This window comes from Hydractinia symbiolongicarpus, chromosome 7 (assembly GCF_029227915.1).
Source record: "Hydractinia symbiolongicarpus strain clone_291-10 chromosome 7, HSymV2.1, whole genome shotgun sequence".
NCBI lineage: Eukaryota > Metazoa > Cnidaria > Hydrozoa > Anthoathecata > Hydractiniidae > Hydractinia > Hydractinia symbiolongicarpus.
The window spans coordinates 6,315,191-6,327,455 of NC_079881.1; the positions used below are offsets into that span (position 1 = coordinate 6,315,191).

The window sequence follows — 12,265 nt, forward strand, 5'->3', positions numbered from 1 at the left end:
CCATAACATTTCATAAAATTTTCGTAACATTGTCTACCCCACCTTTTTCTCCTCTATGACGGCGGTCTTTAGGGCCAAACATTGTTTTTTCTCAATCTAGATTATCAAGTTTCTAACAAGAAGCCCTGGGAGCTCTAAGAATTTCCGCTCGCTACCAAAACATTTGATGACAACCTGCTAATTCGTTATCGTGTCAAACATTCGAAGAGGTTTGGTGCATGAAGCTGTGAAGATAAAGCACACAAGTGACATTATATCTTACAACAAACGCAAACAAAACGAAACGTGTCATAATAAAATCACATTTTAAAAGGAATTGCTAACAAAAAATACAGCCTAACATTCATGGTTGAAAGTCTTGCGATTGAAACGTTTATGGTCTTAAACGGCATTTAGTTGACAAAAAATCAAAATTTTGATGTGACCCTCCTGTTCAGCATACTTTTTTTATTAACTGTGCCAATTTTTGTCGAAAATAAAGTAGTTTTAATTTTTGGACAAATTTTGGCCTAAAATTACATTTAGGTGACAAAAATCAAAATTATAATGTCACCATTATGTTCAGCATACTTTTTTGTCGAAAAAAAATACCAATTTGGCCTGAAACGTCGAAATGACTTCCCAGTACTGAGGGAGTTTGGGTACGAAGTTTAAATCTGTGAGGTTGCAATTGACCATTTGGGACAGGGTTAGTCAGTTATACCTTTCCTCCAAGGTTATACCAATACTATCCTCCTCTCAAAGAAAAAAAATATTTTCGGCTACCGTAGAACCTCAACAGAAGGTTCAAAATGGGTTAAAAATGTCTTAGATTGGCAAGAATTGAAAATATCAACCAGATCAGCCTCTTCTTCGAAGGCTGAGGTCTCTAGCATATCCTTAAAATATCTGGTTAACAGGGGCAACTGGAAAGGAAGTTCTGCATAAAATCATAGTCATAAGAAACTAGGATATATAGTGAATGATCTGCTATATGCAGAGGATGTTTGTCCCGAACGCCGCGCTCATAGCGCACAGACAAAATTGGTTGTTATTTTAGATCGTTAAAACCTCTTAAAACTTCCGGTGCTTCCTTTCTAAGGAAAAGGCTGTGTATTGTTCCCAATCGAAAAAGGGTGCGCTTGCTTATTGGTTCTAGGTATAGCAAACCTTGGCAAAATTTAATTCCATCATCATGTGGAGATAAGTTAGTGTTCAATTTTTTCACCTCGGTTGACAATTTTGGTTTATAACAGACAAAATGTAATGTTAGCGAGCCCGGGTGGGGTTTTCTACAACTCAATTGTATAAAATTGATGTGTATTACATTAAAATCTGAATACAAAGCTCATGAAATAAAAGTCTTTCCAACCGCCCAAAACAACGTAAATGTTTTGATATTGAAAAAAGCAGCACAGAAAAAAAGACATCGGATAAAACTTTATACTTGTCTGAAAGAGAAGTCACCTTCTGCTAAAATCTTAAAATTTTAAGATACCAAAAAAGTTAAAGATTTAGTCACACACAACATAATATTTACAAAAAGTCTGTGTTTACAATAAATAAAAATTACTTTGAAAACCACGCATGGCTTTATGCTCGTTCACCACGAATTCGACGAGCCAACTGAATGTCTTTAGGCATGATCGTTACTCGTTTAGCATGGATAGCACACAAGTTAGTATCTTCAAACAGTCCAACCAAGTAAGCTTCAGCAGCTTCCTACGAAAAAAAAAAAAAAAAAAAAGAATGTGAGTTCCACACAACAAAAAATTACTATGAGTGGGATGAACACTGCACAACTTCTCCAACACACAGCAGCTATTGCTGACCCCCTTATTTCAGACCACACTTCTTAACATCCTACCATCAATTTGAAGAAACTATCAATCCAAAACTATAGTGGCTATGTATTTTTTAGACAAAGCTATGCTACAATGTTCCGAACCTACGCAAATGCTTTATAGCATAAATACCACAGTTCTTCTTTGTACAATTGACTACTATTTGTTTACATGCAGAATAAAGTCACCAACAATACTAAATGACCAGTCTGTAATAGAGAAAAATACTAGCAAAGGTTTTATTTCTTTTCATACTGTAAAATCGTGCTGGTAGATCACAATTGATAACAGTTTAGACCAGCTAAAATTGATCAAATAGACGAGCTTCATCGTGACGCATGTTGTTTATTATTTTAAAGGCCTCTTACACAAATAGACAGGCAAAATAATGCAGGCAGTAAGTCATGGACCAGTCCAGTCCATTCCAAGCTTTATTTTCAGCTAGAGGCACCTTTTTATTTTGAAATTAGAATATAGCTTGCATGTAGTTAAGATTAAGATCATATCAGTGAAAAGATGTTAGTAGCCAGACTTTTATTCACCTAGGTCTGCATTTTTTTGCCTGTCACTTTTTCTGATTTTTTCCGCACATGTGCAAGAATCCTGTAAAAACGTAAATTGAAAGTAATCTATACAACTTCTTTTAAATACTTTCTGATGAGAAAAAAATTGAGAAGGCTTTCTTGCATTTTGTTAGGATATATACAATTTTGTGCGTTTTTTTGTTGTTGGAAGGCTTACACTTAAAAATCTTAAGTCACCAGACCTCGGAGTCACAGACGAACCCACTACACTACGTGCAGTAATATGTTTGTGAAGCACATACGAATTTCATTCTCAAAAGAATGTTGGTGACGAACAAAGTAGTTCTTCAATATGACCTACGCGCATTATACTCACCTGTCATGATCAGAGGTCTGATCGGGGCGAAGCATTTAAGATTGCTAATGTGAAGGTTTGACAGTGAAAGGTCCATTTTGTACCCCATCGAAGAGCAACGAAGGAAAACATTTCTGACCACAAGTATGGATGCTGCTCCTTAGTCTGTTAGCTAAGTTGATTTGTTGCCTATATTGGTTATTGTGTGTATAGCATGTTGTTAAATAATCTGACGATTAATTCCTAACACCTCACGTGAAAAAAATGACTTTAGGTAAAAAAAGGTTGGTAAAATAAAAACTAGCATTATTAACCTGAAGTGCTCCAATAGCTGCGCTTTGAAACCTCAGATCAGTCTTGAAATCCTGGGCAATTTCTCGCACCAATCTTTGAAAGGGAAGTTTGCGAATAAGTAACTCAGTCGACTTTTGATAACGACGGATCTCTCTCAAGGCAACAGTACCAGGTCGGTATCTGTGAGGTTTTTTAACACCACCAGTTGACGGGGCACTCTTTCTTGCAGCCTTTGTGGCCAGCTGCTTTCTTGGAGCTTTACCTCCAGTTGATTTACGAGCTGTTTGCTTTGTACGAGCCATTCTTTTTCCTTATTTTTCTTTCCTTTTTGACTTGTCAATACAATGTCGTTGCTTATACCAAAACTTGAAAAAAAGTTTTATAAATGGAATACAAAGACTGGGCACTAGTTAAGCACCTAATCAGGGAGATGTCTGCATTTTTTAAAAAAAAATAAACAAATTTTTTAACAGATAATACCTCACATTATTTTATAAAGCCCTTTTATAAAAATAATAAATAAAATGTCTCACAAGTTCTATCGTAATATTATCTATTTATTTAAGAAAAAAGCGTAGCTGGTAGTCATTTTACCCCCAGCATATGTTATTAACAAGCTTTTTTACCTTCGGTGCCGTGGAAGATCCCATTGTTGAACAAGAAGAAACAAGATGGCGGCATCGTCAAACTACGATTTGTCCTTGGATCAAATTATCAACAAAAATCGCAAGAAAAGTCACCGAAATATACAAAATAAAAACGCTGTAAATAATAAAAGGAATTTTAATGGAAAGAATAACAAGTTTGTAGAACTTAGAACTAGAACTAAACGCGTAAATAAACCTAATGTCAATGATAATAGGAGATCATTTCCTTTAAAAGGACTGAAAAGACCAAGCTTAATTAAGAATGGCGGAAAACCCTTCCATGAAAACAAAAAGAAAGCAATATTTACTGCTAAAAATAGAGTGAATAATCAAAATATACAAAAAGTCAAAACTGGTGCTGGAGAAGTTCGTCTTTTCACGAAGCATTTTGATGCAAGAGCCAAGCTTCAAGCTAAAAAACAGGCTTTAAAATCACCATCAGCAGTAGCAAAGGTGAGTATTTTATATTTAACATAATTTTAAAAAAGAAGGCATTTAAAAAGTGGCTAGCTAAATTCATCCACTGAATTAAAAGAAGGGTGATACGAGGGTGCCGATAAGCTGCATACGCCGTAAAAAGTGCGGGCAATTTCGGGTGAGTTCCGCGTTTTGAAAAAAATTCAAGTATTCGACCGAAAAGACCCGCATATGGCGAAAACATTGCCCCCCCCCCAAAAAAAGACAGACACTAGCGTATAATCCGCCAACTCCGTGAAAAAAACACATTTAACGTCCTTATATCCATATCGTCAACATATCGGTTATTTCAAACTTATATTATCGTAGAGCTCTCTGTTCGGGGGGTATGACAAGAAAAAAAATACATTTATTTGTGGACAAATAAGCCGGATCCGACATGTACTATCATCCGATAATCCCGTGATGGATCCTTCAACTCCGTGAAATTTGAAAAACATGTTTGCTTTCTGATGACTAGCAAAAATATTTTAAAAATTAAAATATTCCTTAGAAAACATTCTTGAATCATTGGACCCTCAGAAAAGGTATATATAACATGACCATAATTATAATCAATTAACTGAGATAACAATATATATAAAAAATAACCACCGTCACGCTTGACTTGAAAATCACAAAAAGGTGTAGCCGGCTGAACTTACTACCAAACTTTTGTCATCACAAGTTCCGACGCCCCTAAAATGATTAAGTGGTAGTATCAACCCCCTGAATCGAATTCATTCATTGAAAATGGTAGACAGAGCTGTGGTAAGTTGTTGTAGGCTTCGAAAGCAGTTTCACGGAGTTATCGGATTCACGGAGTTGGCGGATCATACGCTAATATGATTAAAAAAAACTATGAAAATTAAAATAAACTTACTATGTGGTAGCGAAGTTCTTAAAAGAACTGTATTAATGGTTTCTGGTAAAGTTCACTTTATAAATAACTTATATATATATTAACTCCTTTCTCTTTAAGCACCTTCTTCCCATCTATTGTCTGCATGGTTTGTTACAAGGAATTGCATTTCTGGAATGTCCCAGGCTAGTTCAGGAAAGTGCGGGCGGTTTCGGGGGTCAACCGCCAATTTTATTTGAAAAGTCGCCCGAACTTGCCCGTATGGCTTTTGCGGCTTATCAGCAACCTCTTAGGTGATGTCAGAAAACCAAAAGCTAGCTAGTAGGGGCGTTCGAAAAAATTTTTCGGGCTACGTTAGCAGAATATGCTAAGGGGGAGAAGGGCTGAAGTTTGAAAAAAAAATCTGCTAGGGATTGAGAAATTTTAAAAATTTGTTTGTGGCCTGAAAATTCTTCGTTGTTCGTGAGCATAATTCCTCTTCTCATCAACTCCGATAACTTTTATCTACAAAACACGCCCCTGAGCCTTCCAAGTTTTATCCGAATGTGTGTATTTCACGGACGGAAATCCGCTAAAAGAGGGGGGGGAGGGTCTAAATCTTAGCGACGATAGGGGCCCGAAAATTTTTTTCGAAGGCCCCTAGCCTATACCGGCCTAATTACGTGATGATATAAACAAACAGCTTTAGGAATGATCTGGCCAACTCTTTTTGCCACATAACTTCATGGTTTTGACTATAAGCCATCCCTAGAAACAACTTTGCAAAAATGCTGAGGAAAAGGGTGGACATATAGGCTCGGGAGAAAAAGAAATTGACTAAAACATCCTATTTCCTTGATTTACATCTTAATTCCGTGCTATGTTTTTTTCTTAATGTGCGATCCACTGAAATTACTTATAAAGTCTATTTTATGATTAAAATAGTTGCAATACTTAGTTACTTGTTTTTGCTCGACCGGTGTTCACCTTAACCTTGTTTTCTTGTGCTGCTCCAATACCTGCAAAAGGTAGTGGGATGAATACAGCATTTTTAAGTACTGTCAGGAGACTGTTGTTCAGGTCTTGATTTTGTTGCATATTTAGGGCCTGAGGCTCATCAGGTACAGTCCTGAGAAAATTGTCAAAATAGGTTTTGAACTTTCCTACTGTGCATCCACTTAGTCTCTAATCATTTTGGGAAGAGAGTTAGAGTCTGGGTGCATGATACAAAAAAAGGATAGTGTGGAAGGGAGAAGTGACTTTTGCTGGCAGATGACATTACTTCTGGGAGTTTGTAGAGTCTTCCTTTACCTTGTTTTGTGTGGCATAAAATAGGATGAAGAAGGAAATTTGTTACAAAGTCTTCTAGTATTTTCCACAAGTAGATAATTTGGTCTATCTCTTTTTTGTATTAATGATTACTATATTCTAGTAATTTTTTCTATCAGAACTACAGATTTTTCGCAAAAAACTTGATTGTACTGATTCAAGTGATTTCACAAGGTAGTTCAAGGAAGGTGACCACAACTGCAAGCAATATTCTAGATGGTGTTTTTTATGTAAAGAAAACAAAGTATATATATATATATATATTTAAGAAAATCCTTTCATTTAATTTTTAAAAATACCCAATGAAATGATATGTTACAGGTAATATGAATTCAAAATCTTTCACCTAAAATCTGATGGATTTTGCTATTGTCTACAAGGTGCCATCTTGAAAAATTGTGATTGCGTGCTTTCAGCAGTTGTCCTTGTATACAGTGCATTACTTTTATGATAATGGAGGATGTCTTTCTTTAAAAATGTATACATGTTTTGATGCTTTTTTGTGTTACAAAAACAATTTTCAAAAAGTTGAAATTATCTCTTCTTGTTAGATAGCGGTTTTGTATGCTTTGCTACACAGGTTGTAAAGTTTAACTTGCACCAACACCATAGAAAATCAAAGATAGTATCTTATTTCCACAATTGGGTATAAAAGTTTACCCAGAAAATATCAAAGTTGTTCTTTTCACTATATATATTTTATATTCTTTATGTTGTATGTTAGAGATGGCACCAATAACCAAAGTTGTTATGGATAACCAGGCTTATCAATAAGAAAATAACACTAGAGCAATAAATCGCTCCCCAAGATTACAATAATTTGAACTGGGCGAGCAATCTGAATAAGTTTATAAACACAGATTTTATCTCAAAGTCTTTTTTAACTATTTTCTTTTATCTTTTTTTATATATATTTTGGTTCTTTTTTCATGTAAATAATGAGAAAGGGAACCTTAATTCCATGTGAGATGAAATAATATTGCTCAGCCAGAAAACTTTTTGTGGAATTGGGGGAGCAATTATTGGCTCAGCTAGTTTGTCATTTCTCAGAATTGGGTGAGCCTTTGGGTGAGCAAGAGCAATTGCTCTTCCCTTATTGATAGGCCTGGATAACAGTAAGACCAACTAATCAAGACCTCACAGTCGCCTTGCAAGCTTTAATTTATTCACAAATTCTCGTCTGAGCAAATAACAGCGAGCAGGTTGAATATTGCAAAATATTGTGATGTTTATTGAGATAAAAATGTAAATCCTTTTAAAATTTTTATAAAAAAATAGTAAAGTAAAATGTATCTGAACTCTTTTTGTATCTTAGACTGGTGTTACACATCGCAAATGTTTCACATTTTAGCCGTTTTTTTATTTCAACAAAAGTTAATTCAATGAAAAGTATTTGAAATGAGTTTAAAATTGGAAGTATATCAGCTTTTAAGTAAGATTTTCCTGAAATTACCATTATATATAAATTATTAAATTTTAGAAACTTACTATAGGTTTCCATTGTTTGGTTTCTCTTAATAAAGAAGATAACAACAAAAATGGTGGTTTCAGTAGTGATGATAAGGAGGGGCTAACGTATAAGGTAGCCAAGAAACAAGTCATATATATGTATGCATATACTTTAAATTTAGAAAGCCCTGCAGGATGTTAGAAGTGGTCAAAAGGCTAATATCATAAACCGCAAAAGAAATTTGAATACCCCTGGAAAAAATAAAAAATCTATATTAGATCGAGCATCTACCTTTACTGGAAGTTCTATCAAAATAATTGCTAAAAATAAAAATTCAGTGAAAGACAGGAAAGCACTTGTAAAAGGTGAGATCTGCTACGTCTGTTGCTTTTAGCTTGTGTGTTCGGTAGAAAATTTCAGCCAAAAAAAATGTTTGGAATCATATAACAATGTGTGTTTTATCTATTTATACAGAAAGTTGATTTTAAGATATTTTTAAATGTCAAAATTATTAACAATATTTCTTAAGAGGAATAATTATGTCCATTTTAATACTCATGTATATTTCATTGATCGAGTAATTGACATGTCAAATTTCTTTCCCTCCTTTTTTCTGACCCTCTACTTAATTATGGGTCAGGAGCCTAAAAACATATGCACACTTATCACACTCACTACCTACGCAACCAAAGTATCATCATATAATTTGTCAGTAGCAGCAGCGCTGCCATCTATACCTTTCTTCTCAAAATTTGTTAACTACAGAGCTAAATGTTATAGTGCTAATATTGTACCCATAATACTTTGTATGAAAGTACAGAAGTATTATAAAAACATTCATCTCATCTTCAGGTAATTCCTTATCTGTTGTTACGAAAAATAAAGTAAGGAACCGCAAGAGAAATAACAAATCGAGGCGATCAGGTGGTAACAGTAGTCAACTGAACACATCCACTAGTGATGATGACAGTTACCAAGAATTATATGCTCCAGAGCCCAATTTTGTCTCGCCAATTAAGGTAAATTCACCCGTTTTTTTTCTATCAAGCAGATTAACACTCTAAAACTATGCTTCTAAGTTAAAACTGGCTCGGGGTATATTTACTACAATTATTAACACAATTAGTTGCTTTTTTAAATTTTTTTTAAAAAAAAAAATGTTATCAAGCCTTTTAACAATCCTCTCCTCATTTTTTTAAAACAGTTCTCTTTTTTATAGGCATATCGTTTATAAGCATATGCAAGCTTAATTGTCTCAAAAATTTCAAAATTTTCACTGCTTACTCTGTGTTTAATGCCAAAAGTAGTTTTTACAGAAGGAAACAACACAATATCAGATCTGAATACCAGATGCTTAAACGTCTTGCAAATTAACTTAACGTTAGATTTTAAATACTAAGCATACAAATTGGCATAATTTTTATATCGAGGCTAAGCCAAAATTACTTCTATGCATAAAAAAGTGTGTTTACAAGCATAAAAAATGTATTTACAATCTGATAAAATGAGCGTCTTCATACGCTCGGCTTCAATTTGATGATTAAGCCGAATAAATTTTTGCCGGTTTTATTTTTGCGAGTTATTAGTAAATTGTTTTCTTTGTCCATTGAATTTATTTTTGCAAATTAGATATCAAACATTTTGTTTTTGCAGTTGCGGTTTTTAGGAGAAACTTCCTCGAGGAATAAATATTCACGAATTGCCAAGTTTTGCAAAAAAATTTTAAGTAATGAATCCTAGCAGTGAATCCTACTTTTTATTTCTATGTAGAAACCGTTACCAGCTAAGGTGATCATCTCCAATCTACATCACAGTGTATCACAAGATGACATCCAGGTTAGCAACAGCTTCTCTTTTAAAGTCATATTTTCTTCTATTCGTTCATTCTCAAGTTGGTTGGTTGTCGACATGCAATATGGGTTAACACCTCTATGGTGATTGAAGCCTAAGAATGCCATGTGTGTGACAACCGTATTAACTCAAGAGAGAACTAATAAAAGCAGATAATTTTGCATTTTTTAGGTAAAAACAAATCCAGTATAGTATAATTGGTATAGTTCTGTTTGAAATATTCATAATAATCTCTTGTGTAATATATACACACTAGTCGTTACCCTATGAAAAAAAAATACACAGAGTCGCCCGTCCTTTATATATCGTATTTCGTGTTTCCGTAACAGACAGACAGCCAAAAAGACGACGGTTGTTATTATAGAGGTGTATAACTTTATTTTCATAAACTTCGCACAAGTACTACCTACTCTGCGAAGCATGTTTAATTTTTTTCTGTATTTACTTTTCCAGGAGCTGTTTGGTGCGATCGGCATAATTCTCGATGCGAAATTGAAAAGCGTTGGTACAGCTGAGGTTGTGTACAGCACTGCTGAAGACGCGTTTGCTGCTTACAGTAAATACCATGGACGGAATTTAGACGGTAAGATGTAACTGCTTAAATTGGTGCATTGTGTGATAAACTCTCGTGCTCACGTCATTTTAAATGTCTTATCCTAACTGACCCATCAACTTTTGATTTTCACTAAAAATGAGTTCTCTTTAACGAACCCGTTTTTTTGTACAATTACTCATGAACAAAATTTTAAAAATGATTGTAAATTATATTATGTACTTAGTCGTTGACCCGTAGAAAATCCACGGAGTCGTCCTTCTTTAAATTACACGCTATTTCGTGTGCCCGTTACACGACACTTTTCTTGCGGACACGGACAAAATACGGCTATTATTATAGAGGTTTTCTTTTTAGGACAACCTATGATTCTGAAAATCACAACTGCCGACGAAACTCAGCGTGCATCAACGTCATCATCGTCAACAAAAGGCTTCATGCAAGCAAGGTAGAGATAATCTATAATCTTTTGATACAACTTTGACATTACCTTATCACATATAAGTGGAAGTTTAGTAAAAATTCTTGTACATCTAAGTGATAAAGCACATTTTTATCCTAGGAGCAGCAATCGTTCATCACAACCTCAGCAGTACTACACTCCCCCGCCTATGGCAGCAGGAGGTGGCGCAGCAAGTAACAGCAAGCCTGTTGTTTTTACTGTAAAACTGTGAAGCTCTCCTCCGAAGTTGTTTGTGGAAAGCAGTTGCCTGCATGTGGAATGTTTTAAACCAGGGGTATTTTGCGAAACAATTCTTTGCAAATCTGACGTAGCCTTTTAGCATAAAATCCAAGCAACAGTGATACGTTTTTATACAACAGGCATATGGCCTTTCCATTTTGTTGACAAAAAAAGTTTAACTTCGTTTTCAATCAAGGTGAGTGCTACGTATAACTATGCTTACTTTTGTTTTATGGACCAAAATAAATAAATAAAAGATTAAAGGAACTAATTTCTATGGTGTGATTTTTTGCAACTTTAGCGTTTTTCGTCTATTTTGAGGAATATATTGCCCGTGAAATATTTAAAATAAATTCCTGCGAATTTTATTTTTTAATAGACACGATTCGCAAAAATTTATGTTTTAAAAAACCCACAACTTTTACGGTTTTCACTAGATCGCAAACTTTTTTTCGCAAATCAAACAACCGCGCAAAAACAATATCTTCTTAGAACAGTTTGTAATGAGTCCTGCAGCGTACTATAAAATACAAACGAAAAAAAATAGCAAAAGAGTTATCGACATGTGCTCTAACAGGCTATCTGCTCTTCAGCAACCTTTTAGGAAGGTTTTTGCCGAATACATGTGTGTTTTCTTGTTACATAGAAACCTTCATCATAGTGCGCTTAAACAACATATTTTTCTTTCCTTTATCATGTGCATATATTAAAAAGGCGTAACTCCAAGTTTTAGAAAACAGTTTTTTTAGTCTTTGCTAATATTGACTTTCATAATAAAAATTTGAGGTTTAAATTACGAAGAAACATGCTTGTATTTAAAAAAAGACTTAACACTTTCCAAGTTTTTAGTGCAAAAAGTGGGGCTCTGTAAATCTATCTAGTATAAGGTTTATCTCAAAATTGGAGTAAAGCCTACGTTCAAAAAGTCGCGCACGTATGCCAAAAAAAAACTTGTTTACGTTGTAAATCAAATGCTGGTGATATTTTACTAAAACTTGATTTACTCTGAATGCAGATTTTGGACCTATGCAATTGTTATATTGACATGACGATTAAAAAAAAAAAGAAGTTAGGAAAGGTCATAAAGGTATTTCAGTATTATCGGATGGTACATATAGATTTATTTATTTTTCTAATACTACTGATGGAATATTGTGGTGATTTTCTGCTGTTTCAATGATAAAATGCTGTTTTGTACCTGCAAATTTAGATTCTACATAGAAACTATGTAAGATTTAAGAAATTTTCTCACTGGACTTTGTGTTCCACTTTGAAAATAAAATAAATGTAAATATTTAAGTGTTTTGGTCCATAAAACTAAAGCTCGCATGGTTAGTTTAAATTCCATGCATTGAGAGCGGTCGAAGAAAGAAAGAAAGTTGTGGTTTATTTTGTAAATTTTAATTTTAAAAGAATAAAACATCTATTTTGTTTTAGTCGTTTTGAAGTTCATAAAAATT

At 34.2% G+C, this 12,265-nt stretch overlaps 2 protein-coding genes across 2 annotated transcripts; one reads left to right on the top strand and one right to left on the bottom strand.

The window, feature by feature from the left end:
* Positions 1–1,282: 1,282 nt before the first annotated feature.
* On the bottom strand, positions 1,283–3,376 carry LOC130648902 (histone H3.3). The gene is made up of 2 exons (XM_057455031.1): positions 3,017–3,376; positions 1,283–1,701 (listed from the first exon to the last, which is right to left on the bottom strand). The coding sequence occupies exons 1-2, from the start codon at positions 3,296–3,298 to the stop codon at positions 1,573–1,575; spliced, it is 411 nt and encodes a 136-aa protein (XP_057311014.1). The 5' UTR covers positions 3,299–3,376; the 3' UTR covers positions 1,283–1,572.
* A 163-nt stretch (positions 3,377–3,539) lies between these two features.
* LOC130648896 (polymerase delta-interacting protein 3-like) lies at positions 3,540–12,241 on the top strand. Its single transcript, XM_057455024.1, has 7 exons — positions 3,540–4,096; positions 7,901–8,084; positions 8,572–8,738; positions 9,490–9,555; positions 10,024–10,153; positions 10,481–10,571; positions 10,686–12,241. The coding sequence occupies exons 1-7, from the start codon at positions 3,668–3,670 to the stop codon at positions 10,795–10,797; spliced, it is 1,179 nt and encodes a 392-aa protein (XP_057311007.1). The 5' UTR covers positions 3,540–3,667; the 3' UTR covers positions 10,798–12,241.
* Positions 12,242–12,265: the final 24 nt, after the last annotated feature.

What these genes read in the sequence shown, in the direction of transcription:
- LOC130648902 (XM_057455031.1), bottom strand. Translation starts at nt 3,298, where the DNA reads ATGGCTCGTACAAAGCAAACAGCTCGTAAATCAACTGGAGGTAAAGCT. An exon ending in CAGCTATTGGAGCACTTCAG is followed by an intron (nt 1,702 to 3,016) that starts GTTAATAATGCT and finishes TTTTTTTCGTAG; the next exon opens with GAAGCTGCTGAAGCTTACTT.
- LOC130648896 (XM_057455024.1), top strand. Translation starts at nt 3,668, where the DNA reads ATGGCGGCATCGTCAAACTACGATTTGTCCTTGGATCAAATTATCAAC. An exon ending in CACCATCAGCAGTAGCAAAG is followed by an intron (nt 4,097 to 7,900) that starts GTGAGTATTTTA and finishes CTTTAAATTTAG; the next exon opens with AAAGCCCTGCAGGATGTTAG. An exon ending in CCATGGACGGAATTTAGACG is followed by an intron (nt 10,154 to 10,480) that starts GTAAGATGTAAC and finishes TTTTCTTTTTAG; the next exon opens with GACAACCTATGATTCTGAAA.